Consider the following 23,798-nt stretch of genomic DNA (forward strand, 5'->3'; position numbering starts at 1 on the left):
GGACTCTTCATTCAGAGTACTCAGTGTTCATCTGCTAAGTTTTCAAATTCAGGTCCTCCAGCTGGGAAAAGTCACAAAATGTGTAGCAAATAGCTTCTGCCTTTTGTCTGTAGCTGATGGTAAAGGAGCTCCATCCATAATGGATCAAAAGGAAATTCCATAATGAACAGTACTGAGTCCATAAAAGGGACTTAACTGGCTCACCGTGCTGCTTTCTCACATTCTAAGCTCCCACCTTACTGAAGTTGCAGCCTCATGGGAGTTCTGTTTATAGACTACCCACCCCATGTGTTCATGACCTAACTGCAACTCAGCCAATGGCCCACTAGCCAACATGTCACCACCTCCTGACCTCTCTATCCTAACATGGCTTTGTTTCCAGAGTTACCCACATTTCCACTCTACTTACACTGCTGTGATGTCCCCATCTCTACTCTAGAATATGAGAAGCTGAGGATAACAGCTCTGTGTTGTTTATTGCTGTGTTCCCAATATTTCATAAACTAACTGGGATACATTTCCAACATATATTTGCTGAATGCAGGAGAGCCCTTGAACAACTCAGGCAGGAACTGATGAGCACCACGATTCTTTCAGGCCATTTCTTAAGCACACCCATTCTTACAGCCATCATTCTGAGAGTGGTGGTTGGTGAAGACAGTACCAGCCAAGGTACTGCTGAGGTGCAAGCCAAACTGTTCTATAAGCATCTGGTTGGGGCATTTCAGGATGAATTTGCTTTCTCCCTGGTTCCTGGTTCCTCCCCTCCCCAAACCTTGCTCCATGAGCTGTGGAAAGAGCATAGCTTGAGTTCGATTTGAGTAGAACCCTGGCCTCATCCCTCAGTAGCTACATGGGATGAGTCTCACTCAGCCTGTTCTTGCCTGCTCCTGCCCGAACAGGAATCTTCTAAGGAGTCCATGTTCAACAGCACAAGGTTTGGCAACCTCCTGCTAAAAGTTGCTTACAGGCTGTTCTTTACCTTGTTTCTAAGGAAAAGTAGCCTCTGTTTTGAAGAGGTCAAAGTTAAGTCTACCTTTACTTTTTACAGTGACTTGTTTAGGACCACATTTTGCAAAATATCTCGTTTATTTTTGCTATGGTTTTGAAGCATCACCCAAAGGCCTATGTGTTGATGGCTTGGTTTCCAGACAATTTGCTTTTAGGAGGTGGTGGGACCTTCATGAAGTAGGACCTAGTGGGAAGAAGTTAGGTCACTGGGAGGCTTGCCCTTGAGTGGGTATATTGGAACCATGCCCCTTTCCCTTCCTTCCTCCCTTTTCCCTCTCCCCTGCACCCCTGCCCCTCTCTCTCTGCCTTGCTCCAGCCCCAAAAGCAATGGAGACAGCCAACTATGGATGAAAACTTCCAAAACTAAGCCAAAATTAACTTACCCTCTTCTTGAGTGTTTTATTTCAGGCATTTGTTACAGTAATGAAAAGCTGACTAATGCATCTTTATTATTGTTTCTGGAATGGAAAATTCTTTTAACGTCACTTTAGTTTTAAGTAAAAATAGTTTTAAAATTGGGACTTATTTTGAAAAATTCTTGTATTTAATTAGAATGTATGCCAGTATCTTTCAAATTAAGGCAGTTTTCAGAAACAATTGCTCTGGTCAGATGGATTAAAGAGATTTTTGTAATGTTCACATTTGAATATTCCTTATTGATGAACATCTCTGATTCAAATCTAATCTAAAACTATTCTCTACATTTTCATTATATAGTGTTAACAAGCTTAATTTCATATGAATAAAATAGTTAAGCTATTAAAAAGCTATACACACACCCACACATACACACATATACATACACACATCCTCCCCTCCAAATTGTCCATAAAGTTTAAGCATAATTTTTTAAGAAGTGCCTACCCCTTAAACAAGGTGAGTTCTATTTTCCATCACTGTTGGATTTCTTAATTGCATAAACAGATAATTATATGAAAAATAGAGCCAATTTTCTTTCTAAAAATCAACTCTCTCAGGCATCATCATCATCATTTGAAAATGAATCACTCCTACCAGCATTCTACTATTTATCCAATATCTTCTGATCCATAATACTGCCATTGTCTCTCTTTTACAAAGAGAAAATGGGAATATAGTGAAGCCAACTCCCCAACTCATGCAGATAGTAGGCAGAAATTCTGGGGAGAAACCCTGACCACTTGAACTCCAAACCCAATCTCCCACACCACTGTCCAGCTGCTGCTTCCCAGGATGTGGGAGGTGCCTGATAAATACTTGCACAGTGATTCACTCTCGCTCTCAGGTCCATTGGCTTGTCTTTGACCCCTGGCCAAAGCCAGACCACATGGCCATATGCCAAGACAACTGCAGGAGGCTTTTCTCTGGTCTAACTCTCTCCACATCTCTGAGCTTCACAGAATGCCAGCATTGAAGTAGAACTTCAGGGGTCATATGCACCAGCTGTTCCCAAATGCCAAAAACATGGGCTGGTACTAGTCCATGACCAAAACTTTTCACTAATCAGTGCTCAAGTAGGAGAATAAAAACCATGATAGAAAAAATAAAGTCCTTATTATCAATAAAATTATGAATAATTAATTGGTAAAAAGAAAGAAAGCTCTTATTTCCTAATTGCTTGCTTCACTTTACTTGGGTAAGTTCCCATACGCTACACATGTGGCATTTCTGGGTGGGGAGGGGAGGTGGTGACACAGTTCAGACATGAGGCAAGTCATAATGAGAAGCAGAGACTAGGCAATACAGAGCCACTTAGGCAGCTCCCTAATTCCCTCTGGATATTCCCTCTGCAGTTTTGAGTCCAAAGACACTGCTGTTAAGATTACAAGGCCTAGGGGCCACACTGAAGCATTCTCAGTGGATATGGGTATGGCTATTGACAGGGCCATAGAGCTGAGATCGTACTCTCTCCCATTACTAAAGTCATTCACAGATTTCACCTAATTCATAGCCTCTCCATGCAGGGAGTCTTCAGACACCCATCAGTCTTTACAGGAATCCCTCGGTCACTTTATCATGCAACCAGCACAGTGGTCACAGCTCAATACACAGGGACATACTTTGTATAAGGACTTGGCTCAGAAGTACTTCTAGGGTCACTGGGTTTAGAAGAAGTTAAAAAAAAAAAAAGAACTAGTTTAGTTATACACATATTTTAGGGGAATTCAAAGGACAGGAAGAAGACAGCTTTTTAAGAAGTAACTACAATGTACTGGGGTACAAACGAAGTTTTAGGTTGGAATCTGTGGAGCAGAAGGAAATGTAAAATTTAGCCAGTTTCAATTATGATTCTTTAACTATGACTCTAAACTTTAGAAACTTTGATAAACTTTTTATTCTAAGTTCATATATTTACCTTAAAATTTTAGGTAGAACAGATGTGTTTTCTGGGATTTGAAAATCTCATTTAAACAATGACAACTGACTCTTTCTACCTTGGGGTCTCATCTGCAGACAGAGGAACCTTACCTGACAAAGGCTAGAGTTTGACCAGCTAGCCTCTACAATTTCTATTTAAATTCATTTCTTATAGTCCACAAACCTAGGCTTGGGGCAGGGCATGCACTTAACATGGGTGAGTCCCTGGGTTGGATCTTCAGTACCACATACCAAAAAACTCTGAAAATATTTGGAGAAAACTCTGGATTGTGTTCCAGCATTAAGAGAGGTAATAGCCTCAAGTACTGTTATACCAAGTAGTGTTATACTTAACACCCTCCATCCTTAGGTTCTTCATGAGCAAAGAAAGTGATCACATTTTCCTTGCCTGATTTTCCTAAGAATTAAATAAGACATAAAAAAGCATACAGTGGACAGCGAATGAAGTCTAGTGCGGGTGTTGGTCATGGTTATAGATAGGTATCAAACAGGGTTAACGTCTTAATTAGAACTTAATTAAATATCTCCCAAAGGTAAAAGACTTTTAAGATTTCAAAGTGCTTTCACACATGTAACCATGTCCAACTTACTCTAAAAACTTAAGATGTACTGATGGAGGCAGAGAGGTCCAGATAAGGGATAATGGTAGAATATAAATACTGGTTCTGGGAGTACGTTGCAAAATGCTTTCCACTTTTCTATATGTTTGAAATTTGACATAACATCTCTAAAGGAAAAATTGGCTTCTGCAGTTTCTTGCTCTTGTCCTGATGTGGGAGTTCTACAAGATAAAGGGCAAGCTTGGCTCCCTCTTGTCTTTCCATTGCAAGCACAGTGCTGTCTATGTGGTAGTTACTCAACAAAAGTTCATTTCACTTAATAAATGAATATATCCTTACAACAGTATGAATTATTTTCACTCTGAAGACAATAAGGGGAAAAAAGAAAAACTAAACCAACCTAAATGTTCAGAGAAACAAGTTCTACCCCTGCAGAAGAGTGCCCTGTTTTAGGTCTTTTTGGACTCCAGACTGCTGCCTCCTTTGCCCAAATTGATACCTACTGACCCTGGTTTCTATTGACCCAGATTTCCAAGGTGATAGTTCACATGTTAACAAGTTATTATATCATGATACACATTCACATGTTGTTCTTTTTAGTGCCTTTTCTGAAGACAGTATTTTCCTCCAAGAGGTGTGACCTTCATTTAAGTCACTGTAAAAAAAAAGAATTCTGTTCATTTTTCTTTTTTACAGCTCTCACACCACATGGGCATCAAGCCGAACAAACTTATCAGTCTTTCTCTCACCTCTCTGATTACACTAAAAACTCCTAGAAGGGCTGATGGTTCTGAACAGCAGTTGAGAAGGCTGGCGGCAAGCTATCCAGGCCCCTCTTGAGGGCTGCACTCGTAGGTCTGCCTCCTAGCTGACAAGGAGACATGACCTCACCTAGGAAATTATGGTGCTAAGAATCCAACAAACCAAATGAAGAAGCAACATGGTGCACAGAAAGAATAAAAAAAAAAAAAAAAACGGCCAAAGGAAACTTCATTAAGATCCAATCCTCAACTCTACAGACAAGTCATTTCATCTCTTTGAAGCTCATTACCTTCATCTGTAAAATATGGGAAAGAGTAAAATTTATCTCAAAGGCCCATGTAACAGATAAAAGAAATATATGTCAAAGTCTACTATTACCCATAAAGTAAAATACAAAAAAAGTATCATCATAAAAGCTGGCATTTATTAAATGTTACTAGGTATCAGGAGTTGAACCTTTTTCCTAGTCTGAATTTTAATATTACTTTGTTGGGTTACAAAACTAAAAGAATACCTCACATCTTTGGCATAAATCAAATATGCAAATACAGGAACAACAAGGAAAGGATTCCTGCTCCAGTAGATGAAGGCGGGACATTAGCCTCAACACTGTGTTCAGTTACGAGCCCAGTTTATGAGCAGACCACCCTGGGGAGGAAATCCACAACAGATGCCCAACGGCAGCTGACAATACAGGTCTCCGTGCTCAAAGGCTGTGGGAATCTGGTCCCAACATAGACGGCCCCCCATAAACATGCTACAGAGAGTGAGCCTTTTGATTTAGTAGATAAGTCTTGGATTCTCCTGGGGGATGAAGGGAGCAACTGTAAAAATGAATAGGCACTAAGGAGTAAAAAGACCTGGAGAGGCCCAGGGGAGTCGCTGCTGACACCTAGCCCTTCTTCACTCTGTTCACAAAATAAGCTGTGACTCAGCTAACGGGACTGCATCCAAGGGTGGGTCTCGGGTGGAAAGGAGTGATAGTGCTCCAAGCTTCATTCACTTAGGTTGGGTGTGCAGTGGACCTTTATTTTGGACAGACACACCCAGCAATCAAAAATGGCATGACAGTCAGGCGTGGTGGCACACGCCTGTAATCCCAGCTGCTCAGGAGGCTGAGGCAGGAGGATCATGAGTTCAAAGCCAGCCTCAGCAAAAACTAAGGTGCTAAGCAACTCAGTGAGACCCTGTCTCTAAATAAAATATAAAACAGGGCTGGGGTTGTGGCTCAGTAGTTGAGTACCCCCTCCCCCAGCCTGATAGATGATTTGATAAGTTCACCTATTAGTCCATCCATCAAAGTATTTACTGAGTTATTAATGTTAGAGGCTAAACAGTGCCTTAGATGCTAGGGACAACAAGATAAATAAGATGCAATGTGGTGTAATGATTTCCAGGGTAGGGATAAGAAGAGGATGCTGATAAGCAGAGCAGAAGACAGGACTCTAATCAACAGCAGATGGAGGGTCAGGGAAGGCTTCCTGGAGTGGGTGAAGGCTGAATCTGGAGTAATTAGTATGTTATCCAGGTAGAGGAAGAAATTATTATTAGTTTGCCAGGCAAAAGGAAAAACCTGAGCAAAGACCCAGAGGTGTGAAATAATACCGACATATGGGCATGGAATCGTTAGAGACTCTGACCAAGAAATTCACCATCTGGAAAGTCTTTCCATTGCCTTAAGCATTTGTTATAGGAAAAGTAATGATGGATTCCTTGAACAAGTTCCCAAAGCCTGGGTCTCAAATTCAAATGCCTGGAGGGGGAGGGTTGGAAAGGAAAACCAGCGCAGCAGCCTGGGTGGGGATCTCTGTGAAATGAAGAAAGCCAGCCCCTTCCAGAGAGGGCAGCCCCCACTCAGTGCCAGCCTGCTCCTTCCCCATGGAAATGTGGGCCTGGGATGCCAGGGTCCTTCATTCTTTTTTCCAAAGAAGCAGAAAAATCTGGATTTTGATGGAAAATGTCTTAGTCTTAAATGTTGAAAACTAATTCAAAATTGCCCCCCTTCCCCAGAGTCTCCAAGCACAGGGTGGATCCAATCAAACTTTCCTGGGGACCACCACCAGTCTGTGAGCTGCCAGCTTATGGCCCTGGCAGGTGGGAAAAAAAGAGAACCCTTTAAGAACAGGCAGTGAGGTGCACTGGTCAGGCTGGGAGCTGTTGTCGGGCTGCACTCAGTGTACTGGACTCAGCGAGGATCCTGGCTCTACCCTCCCTTTGTGGCTCTGGGGAAATTGCTTGAGCCTTCTAAGACTTGGTTTTCTCATCTGTGTAATGGGATGATAACATTGTGCCTCTGAAGAACTTAGATGAAAAACTGAAGGGATTTTTAAGAAAGTAGGCCCAAGAAGGAAAAAAAATCACTTGCTAAATAATGAAGTGGTATCAACCAGAAAAGTTGGCTATAACTACAGATTACTTTTTAATGGAAAATCACTAAGAAGTAATAAAAGAATGAACACTGTGCTATCTCAGTAGCAAACTGTTCCAGCCATGGCCGGTGTCCCATTATTAATGTTTTTGTGTGTGTGTGTCTGTGGCCAGTCCTTTTTCCTACATGGACAATTTCTTAAGCCACACGTACTTATAAGCTTGCACATTCAGTCTTCAGACATTTTTCCCTTTAACATGACATGTAAACTTCGTTGTTGCTATACAAATATTTATTATCTACCTAGCACATACGCCAGATGATTTTTTTAAAGTCATAAAACAGATTGTGTCACACCCATGCTTAAAACCCATCAACCATTTCCCACTGCTCTTGGAATGAAATCCCAATTCCTGCCCCTGGCTTCAAAGTTGTGCATGCTCTGGGCCTGCCCACTTCTCCCAACTACCTCCTGCTACTCCATGCCCAGCTCAGGCCCTCCCAGCCCCGCTGACCTCCTTTGCTGATCTCATGAGGTGCTTTATTCACACACACACCCCTGAGAATCTTCTGCTCCTCCTCCCTGAAAATCACATCATTCTGGTCAAACAAAATCTCCCATGAGAGACCTGTGCTAGCCCTGCCAAATCTATTCATCTGTGTTTTTCCTTCATAGCATTTTCCAGAAAACAAAATTGCTTTGTGTATATATTTTTTTGTCTTCTTTCTCCCTTTCTGCAATAGACGTGAAGTTCCTAGAAGCCAGGGCCCTTGTGTCTCTCCTTTTCCTTGGCATCTCCAAAACCCACCACAGGGCCTGTCACATAGGAGACACTCAACAGTTGTTAAATGAAAACATATGTCCACTGGCTACTATTCTCAGCCTCAGATTCTCTCCTAATTTTCCCCCTGAACCAGTTCACACAGAGCCTGGCAGATACACCCACAAAGAAGCAGTGAGGTGAAATGATGATTAGCCCATATTCTGGGTAAAATTGCCCGTGTTCAGACCTCTGCCTTGCTACTTACTATCTGAGTGACCTTGGACAAGTTGCTTAAAGGTTCTACACCTGTTTCTTTATCTGTGAAAGATGATAATTACTTCATAGGGTAGCTGTGAGCATTAGATAAATTAATACTGGTGAAATGCTCACAAAAGTGCTGACGTATAAGACGACTAAATACACATTAGCTACTACTTTTTCTTGTTTTCTTGTTTTGTTTTTCTTGTTTTCTTGGTTTGTTCTTATTCTTGGTTGAGCTGTATCTTTCTCTTCTAATCAGACTGCAATTTCTTGAAGGCAGAGTTCATTTTGGATTCCCAAATTGAACCCTCCAGACTCCCATAAGGCAGGGAAACAGAACTGTGATGGGGCTTTGATACCTACATGCTCACCTGGTATGAGAACATGTGTAAGTCATTGTACTTTTCTGAGCTTTAGTTTTCTCACCTGTGAAAAAGATAAAATCTATCTCATAAGATCCATGTGAAGATAATAAAATAATCTTTGTGGGGGGAAAACAAGTAATTCTGGGACTGGTAGCTTGGTAAATTTTAGGGAAACGAGCAGAAGATACTCAGTAAATCAGTCAGCTTTCAGCTCGAAGTTGGTTGCCTTTGGGGTAGATATCACACTAATGTGACTGATCAGAAGATGAATGCCTCTGAAAATAAGCTTGGTACTCGTCTGCTGTCTACAATCCATGATTCTCTCACATCCTGGTATGGTGTCTACATGCTTCCCTTAGCTATTAGTAAAACAGACGCCCCACCTGTTATGTCCAGCTTCATGAAGGAAGATACTCAAGTGTTTAAAATTCTCTTACTTGTTTGTTGGTAGCATGTTGCTGAAATGGTCACCAGTAAAGGGAAAACATTTTTAAACACAATGGCAGCAAAATTAAACTGGTATTTAGTATCTACAATTTAAGCAGATTTACAAACACCTCACTAAATTAGAATAATTCCTCAAGGTTGATATTATTATCCTTATCTTACAGCTCAGCACACTGAGACTCAGGTTGATTTTGCTTATTCTAGGTCTCACTATTGGCGAGAGATAGAGAAAGATGTAAGGGCAATGTAACAAGCTAAAATTCTATATTTTTCTGGTTGTTGTTATGCATCTGTGTTATATCTCCCAAAGTTCCTCAGTATCTTTTATTGGTTCTACTATGTATAAAAAATGTACACAGACTAACGGAGACTATAATTTCCATCTTTCAGTTTTTAAAAAAAGATGACATTTTGAAGAAAGTAGTTATACTGATCTTTCATTAAATTTCAAGATTAGAATAAACCTTAAGGTAGAGAAAAGATGAGATATTATCAAGAAGAATGGAAGAATAAGACCAGACAAGGCATTAAAAATAAGCTGAGTAAGCTTCTTATATAGGAAGGACTAAAAGAACCAGGCTTTTCTGACCTCCAGCAGGGTTTTCTTTTCAACAGTTTCTACGGCAAAACACTCAACTGATCCTTTCCACAGCTGGCAGGAAGTCATCAGACTACTTCTCTTGGGACCCAACTCCCAGGATCCTCCAAAGACTCCACATGTACCAGAAAAGGCACAATAGGACCAGCAGACTTATTTAGTATCTTCCCAGTAAGTTATCAGTCAAGCAGATGCAGAGGGGCTGGAGGTGAGAGGAACAGATTCCATTTCTTTTCTTTTCTGCTGACAATGGCAAAAAGAGGAAATGAGTTAAAAGTCAGATTGGAATACCTCCCCTCCAAGCCCCCTATTCATTATCTTCCATTAACACTGAGCTGTCAGATTCAACATCAGCCTGTTAACTTTTCTGACCTTCCTCAGTCTGTACCTTGTTATCCTACAATGTTTCATGTTTATAAAGATAGGTGACTCCAGCTGTTCCAGCCCGACTAACTTAATTTACATTTGGCCTTCATTAAGATGAGAGTCGAATCATTGAGACCAAATGGCAAAGCCAGACTGCTGGTGGTTATAAAAAATTCAAATGGCAATTTTCCTTTTATCTGACAATTCTTATTAAGAAGACATACGTCAACCTGAAACACATAAACTTTAAATGTAAAGGACAGGATTAAAAGTTCATATTGCAAGACTAGGACCCAGGTGGCTTTGCCTAAGAGCCATGGTGGTCCTAATACATCTTTTCTGTCTCCTGGGATGTCTGAAGTCCAAATTCTGCCCAACTCCCTCTAACCTCCAAGCTGAGGATAAGGAGTACATGAATGACAGCGACAATGATGTGCCTGGTCAGCTCAGACTCCACTCCAGACTCCCTGCTTCAGTCACTCAGTCTCCAAATTCTGTTGGCATTATCCCCTACAGATTTCTGGAACTCATCTTTTCATCCACAGTTCAGGCCTCACTAGGTCTCACCTGGACTACAGCAAAAGCCCCTTATCTGCGCTCTCAAATTATTCAAAAAATATGTGTTTAGCAGCTACCAGAGGTCAGCCATTTGATTAGGATTAGTCACACTTGAATAGACAAAATGGATATGATCTCCATTCACCTATAGATGACAGTGGTGGAGGGGGCAAGCACTATAGGAATCATCTTACAAACTGGCATCATCACAATACAGGAAAGAATCAATGAAGTAAAATTAAGAAGACAATGATAAGAGACTTTGTACTTGAGGGTCAATTACCCTATGGACATGTATAATTACATGAATGGTGTGAATCTACATCATGTACAACCATAGAGACAAAAGTTGTACCCCATTTGTGTACAATGAATCAAAATGCAGTCTGTAAAAATAAATAAGTAAAACAGATTTTCTAAGGAAGCATGAATAAAGCTGAGATATAAATGATGAAGAGGAATCAGTGGTGAGTAGAGAATACACTCTTGGCAGAAGGAGCATCACCATCAAGACCATGGATCAGCAAACATATCCTCTACATGTACAGATAGTACATTATTTTTTCAGGCCATAGAGTCTCTGTCTCAACTGCTAAGCTCTGTTACTATAAAGCAAAAGCAGCCACAGACAATATAAGAAGGAATGAGTGTGGTTGTGTTCCAATAAAACTTTATAGTCATTAAAAATTTAAGTTCATATAATGTTCATGAGTCAAAAAATATTCTCCTTTTGATTCTTTCTCAGCCATTAGAAAATGTAAAACCCATTCTCAGCTCCAAGCCATCCAGTAACAGTAGAACAAATGGAGGGGCATGGTTTGCCATTCTCTAGTCAAGAAAGACTCTGAGGTGGCAAAGAGCCAGGTGTGTTTGAGGAACTCTCACTGGATTGCTGTCGATGGATCAGAGTGAGCAAGGAGGTGAGGGACACCCAGTATGGTGAGGGGGGAGGTAAAACTGACATAACATGCCACCATCTGATCTAGGTTACCAATTTTGGTATTTATCCTAAGAGCAGTGCAAAGTCATCAATGTGCACAATCAGCAGAGTGATAAAATTTAAGTTATTACACATTTTATCATTCCTATTCTGATTTCCACATCCCTGCCAAAGTTACCCTAAACAGTCCCTCCCATGCCTAATCTCCCTCCCAGGGGTCAATGGTTTTCAACCAATATCTGTCACCAAACAAACCTTTAACAACTGAACACAGGCTGCCTATCTGATGTTACCTCTACTATACCCAACAAAGTCCCCCAGCTCTTCCCTGGGATTAATTTCCCAGGGACTGACTTCTGACTTCCCATACCGTAAGTGTACATGGGCTCTCTCTGGAATATCATTTCTGTCTTCCCTACTATGAAAAACCTCCACTCTTATTCTGAGGCTCATGTCAACGATTTGCCTGCAGGAAGCAAATGATTTTCTCCCAGAGCACTTTACATATCCCTGTATCACCATGCTTAGTTCATCTTTTGATGACTGTTTCCCCCCAGTTCCATTATTCCTGCCCCATCCACTGCAGGCAGCGGACTCTCTGGCCCTCTAGGGTAAGGCTGAGTCCTTTTTGTCCCCTTGGTCCTATTGTCTAGAACAGTTACTAGTTCATAGAAGGAACTCAGGATTTAGAAATCCTGATTAGGAAATTAAGGCTTGAATAGAGAATAAATAAAGGACAACTTGATTAACTTATAAAGCAGAATCTCATGTTCTTATTTTGAATTTGTACTTGAACAGCTCTACTAAAGCTACCTAACTTTTCTGTCTCCCATCACTGCATCAAAAAGAAGGTGCCCTTTCCTGATTCTCCAGAAGTGGATGCTTTTCTCTTGGGTACAAGGGCAGAACCTTTAGAACTAAAAGTGGTTTTAAATGTCCTCAGGACAGCAACATCAGCATCACCTGGCAACTTGTTAGAAATGAACATTCTCAAATTCTCAGTCCCTGCCCTAGGGTTACTGAATCAGAATGTACAGTTTAACAAGATCTCCAGGTGACTCATTTACACATTAAAGTTTGGGAAACACTCCCTACAAGCCATCCCAGGCAGGTTTTGAGAAGTTACTAAAACTGACTTTTAATATATTTTTAATTATGAATGTGCAATCATGCTAACACCAAAAGGATTCTCTGTAGGAATTACTGTGCATGCTTACCAAAAGAAAAAACAAAAAACAAAAACAAAAACAAACAAACAAACAAAAGTATATATATATGATGGATTTAAGGCTCAACTTCAAGTAGGTGAAGAAGTAGAAAGGCAACATTTAGAGCCTTTCTCAGAAAATTCTGAAAGGGAATTAATTTCTTAAAATAAATTAATTAATAGAAGACACTCTTAGGAAGTCACAAACACTGTCCCCTAATCTAGAAATTAATTATTTTCTATGGGCTTTAGTGTAGATTGATCTCAAGTGCAAAATGGCAAGCATCCTGGTTCTTACAGATCCTGAGACATATGGCCAGAGCTGGCCAAGAACACAACAGGGGTTCAATATGGCTCTGATACGAATCACGACCATCTGCCCAATCCTCCTCACTTAACTCAGTACAACTCTTCTTGTGTTGCCAAAAAGGGCAATGCATCCAACCCCTTTCTTCTCTTGCAATAAGTTTAGGTCGTGTCAAAGAAGACCACTGCTGTCCTCCCTGGTCCTATCCCGAGTGGCATGCTTTGGGAAGGGATTTCAGTAGTGCCTGACATAATGGAATGAGCTAGGAATGGAGTCCAGGAGACATGGGCTTAAATTCCAGCTCTACCATGTATCTGGGAAACCCATGTACCCTCAATATCAGCCTCAGTTCCCCATGCTACCTACCCAGCAAATCTTGTTAGCATTAAACCAACAGAGCCTATAAAACACGTGCCAGAGCGAGGGGCAGGGGCAGTTCTGTATGCCAACTTGTGTTTCTGCATATATTTGGATCAGATTTTCAAACTGAAATAATTCAACTTTCTCATTTTATAGATGGAAAAAGGGAGGCCTGGGCTAAGAAGTGCTTTGCCCAAGGCACACAACTGCAGCCAGTAGAGTCAGAATTAGATTCCTGAAACCCTTGACCCCCAAGAAACATTAGCAGACTCTTAGCAGTCACAGATGCCTTTCTGCAGATCAAAACTTATAAGAGAGATAACAAGCCAAGCCCGCTTTGATTAATGAAGCTCTTCTTCCTTCCCCCTCTGCTTCCCAGTGACAACCCCGGGGGCACCTTTGCAAGCACCCTTAATTTCCCCCACCTCCACACAAAATCTGAATAACTGATGACTCAGCCTACCTGCAACCCCAGAGCCAGCAAATGAATCACCCCATGTCTTGCTCACTAGATGGATTCTCTGCTTACCAGACCACCTAGGGGTTTTCAAGTCCCCAAGGTTCCAAAGGACTTGAACTTTCACACACATCCATCTCTAATGGGAACCATTAAGCTGACATCACCACTCTCCACACTTCATAAAGGAGTCCTAACATCTGGAAATGGGAACACCTGCAAGTGCTTTGACCAGGATCACCAGATCACTCAAGGATGTGAAAACCCAAGGGCAGGTGAGGTGAGAAAGAGATGTCCTCAAATGTCAACAAGGCCAAAGATGAATAATTTGGGGCTAAAAGTATATTTTTTAAAAAAGAAAAGGATCTTGCCAGCAATCTGTACTTACATCCCTGATCTGTCACTTTCTAATGGGAATAGTAATTAACCTTTCTGAACTTCGGCAGAGTGCTGGGTTTTAAGATAATTGATTTTGGAGTCCACCAATCTTAGGTTCAAATTCTGGTTCTACCACATATTTATTGGTGTCACTTTGGGTGAGGTGTTTATCTCTTATGATCTTTAGTTTCCTTAACTACAAAACAGAGCCCCTCTCAAAAATAACAAACAAAACCTACTTCACTGGGTGCTTGTTAGGATTCAAAGAGATAACATGCAAAAACCTATCATGGTGCCTGGCATGAACTAAGCATTCAGAAACAGACTGACTTAAAACTACCCTGAGATTTTATCTCATGCCACTCAAAGTGGCAGTCATCAAGAATACACATAATAATAAATGCTGGAGAGGATGTGGAGGAAAAGGAACACTTTTTGGTGGGATAGCAAATTAGTACAATCACTATGGAAATCAGTATGGAGGTTTCTCAAAAGAATAGGCATGGGAGAGCCTACAGAGTAGGAGAAAATCTTTGCCACACATGCTTCAGATACAGCACTAATCTCCAGAATCTATAAGACCTCAAAAAACTCTACACCAAGAATATAAAAAACCCATTCAACAAATGGGCTAAGGAAATGAGCAGACACTTCACAGAAGATCTATAAGCAATCAACAGATATATGAAAAAACGTTCAACATATCTAATAATAAGGGAAATGCAAATCAAAACTACCCTAAGATTCCATCTCACCCCAATTAGAATGGCAATTATCAAGAATACAAGCAGATCTTTTCTCTTGCTTTCTCTCTCCTACTCACTTTCTTTCTCTCTCCTCCTCGCTTTTCCACTCTCTCTAGTGCATGCCCTTTCTCTTTTCCTCTCATTTTCTCTCTTACTCTGAAGGGAGACACTTTGTTTGCTTAATAAACTCCCTTAGGTGAAAAAAAAAAAAAAAAAAAAAGAATACAAGCAACAATAGGTGTTGATGAGGATGTGGGGGAAAAGGTACACTCATACATTGCTGGTAGAGTTGCAAATTAGTGCAGCCACTCTGGAAAGCAGTGTGGAGATTCCTTAGAAAACCTGGAATGGAGCCACCATTTGACCCAGCTATCCCACTCCTTGGCCTACTTTACCCAAAGGACTTAAAATCAGCATACTACAGTGATGCAGCCACATCAATGTTCATAGCTGCTCAATTCACAATAGTTAGATTGTGGAACCAAACTAGATGCCCTTCAACTGATGAATGGATAAAGAAACTGTGGTATATACACATAATGGAATATTACTCAGTCATAAAGAAGAATAAAATTTTGGCATTTGCAGGTAAATGGATGGAACTGGAAAATATCATGCTAAGTGAGATAAGCCAAACCCAAAAAACCAAAAGCTGAATGATCTCTCTGAGAAGTAGATGATGATACATAATGGGGGGGTGGGAGGGAGGCAAGAATGGAGGAAGGATGGATTGTATAGAGGAAAAATAGGGGTGGGGAGAGGGTGGAGGGAAGAAAAAAATTACAGAATGAGACAAACATCATTACCCTATGTACACGTATGATTACACAAATGGTGTGACTCTACTTTGTATACTCCCAGAGAAACAACAGTTTTACCTCATTTGTGTACAATGAATCAAAATAAATAAATAAATAAAAGAATAGGCATGGGGTCACCACGTACCCAGCCATATCACTGCTTGGTATTTATCCTGAAGAATTAAGGTCATCATACTACAGTGATACACGCATATCCATATTTAGAGCAGCACAAGTCACAATAGCCAACCTCTGGAACCAGTTGAGGTGTCCATCAAAGACTGAATGAATACAGAACATGTGATACATACACCCAAAAGAAAAAAAAGAAAAAATTAAGTGATGTGCAGGTGAATGGACAGAACTATAGTCTATTATGTTAAGCGAAGTAAGTCAAACTCAGAAGGGCAGGAGTCATGTTTTCTCTCCTATGTGGAAGCTAGAGAAGAAAGAGGAAAAGAAGGGGGGGGCAGGTTGTGTCATGAAAATCAAGGGGAGATCAGCAGAGGAAAGGGACCAAGGACTGGGATGTATGGAAGGAAGGGGAAGTGCTGGGGAGTGATATTGGCCAAATTGTAGTGTTACATTGTATGCACGTACAAATATATCAACAAATCCCATCATCGATATGAACAACTATAATGCACCAATAAAAACAAATTCAAGGGCTGGGGAGATAGCTCCGTTGGTAGAGTGCCTGCCTCGCAAGCACAAGGCCCTGGGTTCAAACCCCAGCACAGCAAAAAAAAAAAAAAAAAAAAAAAAAAAATTTAAAAACAATGGAAACCACAGGCTGACTTAACTGTGACCTAATCAATACAAGAGGATCAACCTTCCTTAGAGGCTGCGAAGAAAACTCCGACACTGCAGACTTCTTAGCAAGGTATCTGGTAATACGAACCCACAATGAATGGAACGCTCTACATCTGTGAGTACCCTCCCCTGGTCCCTGTGCACTCACCTCTTTCAGCCACAGCAGCTTTGGGGCCTGCATTTCCACAGACATCACGCCCCCCACATACTGGAGGACACTGTGTTTCGTCTCATTGATCCTCTGCACCTGACTGATTGCTCGGTGGTCCAGCCACATGATGACATTTCGATGGGAATCCCCTAGCAGAAGTGAGAGAGAGACCGATGGAGACAAAGTCAAAGAGCAGTGAATGCAGACACGCATGCTTTTCCTTCTTCAAGGGGCGATGATGGATTCTGGAGCGATACACTGCACAATTTCTGCAATCCGGTCTATCAAGAAGGGGAAAGGACACTGGCAAGGCTGATAATGCACAGTCCCACGCCCCGCAGGCCCGTCAGTCACCTGCTCCCTGACCACAATCCCAGGGGTAACCCTCCACCCTAAAACCATGATCATTGTGTCCTTCACTCCCTCAACTTGTCCCCTTCCTTTCTCATCACTGTGTTCTAGAACAACACTTCTGAATGCACACTGAGGAGAAGAGCCGATGAAATAAGACTGACATGGTCCATCTTCAGATCTGCCTCCTGTATAGATGGAGAATTGTTTTGATGCTAGAATGCATCTCACAGCTATCCCTGGCATTTATCTGCTTCTACTTTCACTTTTTATAGTCAGTTTATTAAAACTGGCTCTTTTAGGGTTTGTTTTTGGGTTTTTTTTAAACTGTCAGTGTATCAGTTGGTTTGGTGGAGCGGGAAGGACAGGAGTTTGGGATCAGGCTGACCTAATAGTGAATGCAAGCTGAAGAGGAGGAAGATACAGCCAGAAGGTTGCTAGGCTTCTCCTAGCCTCAGTGACCTTATCCTTACAATGGGAGTAACAATACTGAATAGCACATGAGGAATAACTAAGAGCCTTCATTCATTAAATAAGTGATCATGCACATGAGGGACTCAGTGAGTCTCCATCCCTTGGTAGACCTGCAGGAGTAAATTGTAAGAAACAGACCAAAAATCCACTGGAAAAGAGCACTGCCCCTCACATCCAGCCTCCCCTGTGCTGTCCCCATAGAGTGACAATCCCTCCCTCTCTTCCCCAGCCTCTGTGAATTCACCATATCCTGATGGGCAAGCTATATTCCTCCCACAGTCACAAAGCAATGAATATGCCTGAGAGATGATTAGGGGAAAAACAACGGGGCCATCAGCTACTGAGCCAGGCACTGTCACACATTATGTTACTTGGTGGCAAAAGCAACCCCATATCCTGCTAATAGCACATTGTTGTTGTTGTTAGGTTGTGTGCAGTGCTGGGGATTGAACCCAGGGCTTTGTGCATGCAAGGCGAGCACTCTACCAACTGAGCTATCTCCCCAGCCTGCAAATTTTCATTGTCTGTGCTTGCATGTCTCCCAAGCCCTGTGCTAAACATTATGCACACATCTGCTTATTTAGTCCTTAAAGCCACCCCTCCAGTAGAAGAACTATCATTCCTATTTTTCAACAACAAACTGAGATGCAGGGGTTGAAGATGTGCCCAGTGGCATGTACCTGGGAAATACACAGGTGCCCTGCAACCAGATCTGTGCAGAGAACTTGCGAAAGGAATAAACTGGAGTTAAAACATAATCCACATGACATGATACAGGTGAGCCATTTTAAAATGGCACAAATTGCTGCTGTTGTAGGTGTATACATATGCAGTAAGAGCACAAAAGCAATTTGTGAGCAGTGCTTTAGGTCTTCTTTTAAATAAGGAAAAATTTTATTTTTATCCTTAGTCCCTGTTAATTTATTTTATTTACTCTTCCATATCTTTGAAAAATCATTTTAAAACTAAAAGAAAAAAAAAGACAACCTAAGAAAATATCTAAATGGGAAACAAATTACAAGTCTCAGTCACTGATTTGCCTGATTGGAAAGATTTTAGGTCCCAAAACAGTTTTGCAATACTCTGAAAATAAGACGAAGCACCATAGGTATGTCAAAAAGTCTTTTCTGTTAATAGCAGACTGGTTCTACTTTATAAGAGAATTGCAGGAGGCTCTGCTTCTCAGTCCTAGGCATACATGAGAATTACCTGGACAGCTTTCAAAAAACACTGATGTCCAGGTTCTATGCAGAACCACCAGGAAATCCAAATGTGGGTACATGTGTGGTTGGGTGGTAAAAATCAGTACGGTATCTTAAACATTGTAGAGAATGTATCTACAATTGCCGCAATTCAGAAACCCATGTTGCTAAACTTCTAACAGGAAAGAGAAGCCAATCAGCTTCTCAATCAGCAGCTTGTGTAGTAAGAACAACACAATGAGAACAATGAGAACTATACAGAATCATTTTCCAGTGTTTATTATGATTATTTTCAGTGTTTATTATGATTTTTTTTTCATTTTAGACAAAAGCTGAGAAGTTAATCCCTCTTCAGTTCTCATAGAAAATCACAAATAAATGACTCAATCAAAGTTTGTTTAGTCTTTTATTGAGCATTTACTACATGCCAGGTGCAGTGCTGGGTCTGGGGATTCCAAGAATGTGCCTTTACCTCTGCCCATAAGGAGCATGTGTAGTGCATGGACTGTCAGAACAGAAGTGCTGAGCTTATTTGGGAAAGCAGTATGGAGATTCCTTAGAAAACTTGGAATGGAACCACCATTTGACCCAGTTATCCCACTCCTCAGCCTATACCCAAAGGACTTAAAACCAGCATACTACAGTGATGCAGCTACATCAATGTTTATGCTCAATTGACAATAGCTAGATTGTGGAACCAACCTAGATGCCCTTCAATAGATGAATGGATCAAGAAATTGTGGTATATATACACAATGAAATATTACTCAGCCTTAAAGAAAAATAAAATTTTCACATTTGCAGGTAAATGGATGGAGTTGGAGAATATCATGCTAAGTGAGATAAGCCAATCCCAAAACACCAAAGGCCAAATGTTTTCTCTGATAAGTGGATACTGATACATAATGATATAATCAGTACTGATACATAATCAGTACCGTACAGGAAAGAATGGAGAAACTTTGGATTGGGCAGAAGAGAATGAGGGGAGGGGAGGGGAGGGGAGGGAAGGGGGCAGCAGGGGAAAGAAAGTGGAATGAGACAGACATCATTACCTGTATGATTGCCCGAATGGTGTGAAGCTACATCATGTACAATCAGAGAAATGAAAAGTTGTAGTCCATTTGTGTACAATGAATTGAAATGCATTCTGCTGTCATGTATGACTAATTAGAACAAATTTTTTAAAAAAGAAGGGCTGGGCTTGAAACAGGTGCAGCTCAGAGAAGGCTACAGTTGGCTGCATCTGAAGCTGCACAGAGATCCCAGGAGGCAGGGGAGCTTTTATTTAATTCTAAAAATGACTGGCCAGTGGTCAGCAGGTGAAGGGAGCATGAGGAAAGAGGCACCAGGCAAGAGACCGCAGGTGAGAGTGCGGGGAAGGGCACAGAGCAGACGCAGGGTGTTCAAGGAGGATCTGAGGCAGTTGGCAGAGCAGAACTTGAGTTGTACAGCTTACCCAAGGACAGATGATACATCCGTGTATTTACTTAATGAAAACCTTGAACACCTCACAGGATGTGTTTCTGGCCCACTTGAGGACAAAAACGTTGCCACGAACCCCAAAACATCCAAATATGGAATTTCTGTTGCACAGAGAAGTGTAGGCACTTACACCTTCCCCAGTCCCAGGTGTCACCCTGGGCTCTCCTGCTCCCAAGGGCTTCCTACTGGGGTGACACAACCAGAGCTAGGCTCTGAGCCTGTTAGGGTGTGGGGGTGGAAGCAGCAGCAACTGCACCAGGTCCAACCAGGGGCTGTTCTGACCTTCAGAGCAGGAAAGACCGAGGAGAAACTGACAAGACCACTTCTTGGTACAGCGGGGCTCCGTCTTCTCAACTATGGTGCTTCATTTATTTTTTTATTTTTATTTTTTTTTACTCTAATGCATTAAATCTTTAATAATAATCATTACATACATATGAAGTTTGAGCCCCTATGATCACATAGGAACCTCTCCACATTCTTGCTTTAACCTCCCTCTTCAGTCTTTCCTCCCATGATTTGTATGTTATGCTCCATAAGTCAAGCTTCATGTAACATGCTTTCTAATACATCTGTAAATATCATGCTTGTCTGTCTGGATTCTCCCCATGCCCTCTCTCTCTGCTGTTTTAAGGCTGGCTTTAGTAAACCTTGTGCCTAAATCACTAGGTTGAAATCAGTGTTGCCAATGTTTATTGCACCTACCCCTATCTTACTTCTTACCACATTGTGTTTAAAATTTCAGGTAATATTCAGGTTATATTTTGAGATTATATCTATCCCTATTTAGATTTCCAGAACCTAGCATAGAAATTTCCTCTCAACAGAAAATCAATAAATATTTGTTGAACTCAGTTGACCTGAACTGCTTTGAGAATATTTTAGGATATCTGTATATATTTTTTGTTCTTTTATAAAATTATTTTATTTTTTAAATTTATTTTATTGTAAACAAATGGGATACATCTTGTTTCTCTGTTTGTACATGAAGTAGAGGCATGCCATTTGTGTAATCATACATTTACATAGGGTAATTTTTTGGTTAACATCTAAAGACGTCAGCACCCCTGCCCACCTTGCAGATTTGGTGTTCATGGTGACTGGGGTTATCTGTCATCTCCGTGACCCCACTCCCTGCTTGTCATCTCTGTAACCCACTCCCTCCCTGTTCCTCACGGTTACTCCAGTCAACCAAGTCAGAGTGGGTCCCTGCCTTGTAGGCAGAAGCAGTCTTTAAAGAATCTTTAAACCATCTTAATATTCTGATTTCATTTTTGAGCAAAGAATAATCCACCTCAGGTAGGATCCAACTTAATATAATCTGTTGAAAGGCAAGAAACTGGTGTGGGCACCGGTAGCTGGGTACAGCTGATGAATGGGTACATTTTAACTTTTCAGGTGGAATAAAGTTATTTCAACACTTATAATTAGGGTTGTAACCTAGCTCCCTCTTTAATAGAGGACCTGTTAACAGGTGGCAATTTCACCCTGGAAGATGGCATCCAGGGGTGTTCAACTGGGTTAACAAGGAACCCTCTTCTCCCGCTTCAGACGTCTGTTCCTGATGTTTTAACTGTCCACTCATCTGCACCCAGAGACTCTCCAAATATCAGAGTTACCAAGGAAACTTTTTTAAAAAAATGGCCATGCCCTAGCTCCACCCTAAGCCAAGTGAACATGAATCTTGGGGGTGGGCTCATGAATGGTAATTATGAAAAAGATCTCCAGTTAGTACTAATGCACAGTCAGTTTAAAAGCAAAACACAACAATTTTAGTCAATCAGACAATATAGATTCATTGAAATTTAGGACTTTTAAAATTTAAAGTCCCAGCCAAGATGAGACTTTCTCCTAGTGTATCCTTAACAGACAATCGCTTGACTCACTGGGCCAATACAGGAAGTGCTGGCAGCCTTCCCCAAGACTCTGCTGCTGCAGGCCCACCACCACTCCTCAGGCCTCTGTTCTCTAGAGTGGCCCGGACTGCAGTTGCCCATCCAACTGGCCAGAACAAGGCCAACTTGGATGACCACTGAAGGCAGGGATTGTTCAGATTCATCTTTGATGTCCCAGCACTCAATAAGATAGGGCTTAGTATAGCACACAGTAGGTGCTAGAAATGTATCGAGAAAAGGAGGGGCTGTCAGTGTGCGTGTGTAAAAGGTGGTCATTACCACCACGCTCTAGCCGCTCACTCCCTTACAGACGTTTTCAGCGCAGGCCATTTACAATTATCCCTGCTCCACACAAGTGAATGGAACACATTCCCTTGACCTGAGGAACACATTCCCTTGACCTGAAGAACACATGAACCCACAGAAGAAACTTCCCTGAGCTTTCAGGGATCAGACGCTTGCTTCTCTTAGAGGAGCTACTGTTTCATTCTTCAGTTCTCTCACAGGAAAAAACAGATATTCAAAGGTTAAGTGATTCATCCCAGGAATCACAGCTGAAGAGCTAAGCCCTAGTCACCATGTGACTCCAACTCAGTGTGTCCCAGTGTACTCTTCTGTCCCACAGTCACCAGTAAGAAAGGTGCTATAACAGTGTCTACAACAGTCTAATACAAAATTTCTTCCAAATTAATGGCTATGTTGGCAACCGCAGATGGGCAATGCCTAGGGTCCCCTGCTTAGATGGAACATGTAATGTCCAGAACAGCAGTCTCCACCATCCCTAATGTCTTCTCCTTATTACATTATTATTGAATATCAATAGGAGTTTATCACACACATGCTGTTCTCCTCAAACTTGGCCCACTTAATTCTGACTAGTGTAGATTCTTGGGTGTTCAACCCTAGTGCTAGCACTACTGGCTAAAATTCCCCAGAAAAATCTCTGATGTTGGCCCCAAGTGGCACTCTACATTTGAAACAGCTCATTACTACAGTCACAAGTACCGATTAGAACACCGTCATTGAACGTGAGTGTTTTTGGCATGACTAGTGAAACAAGAGAGGCCATCTGTTTCCAGTTTCCATGGGGTACACATCCTGCCTGCCCTTTTCTAGTTCTTTGAACTGGACGTGGTGCACTCACACAAGTGAAAGTGTACAGGAATGTCACAAGCACCGCAAACACCAGCACTCACCACCACAAAACCAAACCATGTCTGCTTCAAGACAGCTCACCCCAGAAGGAACCCACATTCTTCATCTGCTCCCTACTGTGGCTCTTGGGCTTTAGGAAGCCAAGTCCCTCCCTGACCCAGCTCCAACGCATCTCAGTCACACCGAAGGCTCTGCAAACTTTTGACTTCTGGCCTCCACCTCCACCTCCACATCTCCCATTGGTGGTAGAAGACCTGTGGCTGATGTTGCACCAATCAGCCAAGGCCACCCCAGCCAGCCTCCCCCCACCAGGGAGAGGAAAAGGAATGGTCCTACCTTCCTGGTTTACTGGTAAAGGACGAAACTGTTTATCCAAGACAACCAGAGAGCACGTGGCATCAAACCCAAGTCCTCGAATTTGGTTTACATCGATCCCTTGTACAATTTTCTGTTTTAAAAGCAAACAAAAACATAAATCACACCACTGGGCTTTTGACAGCTTGAAGACAAGTTCTGATAAGAAGGAAATGAACAACAAAACATTATCTGCAACATAAGCTAAATAAGAAGAGTTCTATATCACTAAAATACCAAAGATCCTAGAAATTAATGAGAAAAAGACAACCAATCTATTAGAAATTAAGCTAGTGCATATTGTT

The 23,798-nt window shown here is 41.5% G+C and overlaps 1 protein-coding gene across 6 annotated transcripts in view; it reads right to left on the reverse strand.

Moving 5' to 3' along the window:
- Window positions 1-23,798, reverse strand: part of Fggy (FGGY carbohydrate kinase domain containing) — a 409,535-nt gene that overhangs the window by 347,230 nt on the left and 38,507 nt on the right. For all 6 annotated transcript variants that reach the window (XM_047521121.1, XM_047521094.1, XM_047521114.1 and 3 more), the window contains 2 exons: window positions 23,476-23,587; window positions 16,575-16,726 (listed from right to left, as the gene is read on the reverse strand). In XM_047521121.1, the coding sequence (XP_047377077.1) occupies window positions 16,575-16,726; window positions 23,476-23,587 (264 nt within the window). The remainder of the gene's footprint in view (window positions 1-16,574; window positions 16,727-23,475; window positions 23,588-23,798) is intronic.

The sequence above is a fragment of the Sciurus carolinensis genome, chromosome 1 (genome assembly GCF_902686445.1).
Source record: "Sciurus carolinensis chromosome 1, mSciCar1.2, whole genome shotgun sequence".
NCBI lineage: Eukaryota > Metazoa > Chordata > Mammalia > Rodentia > Sciuridae > Sciurus > Sciurus carolinensis.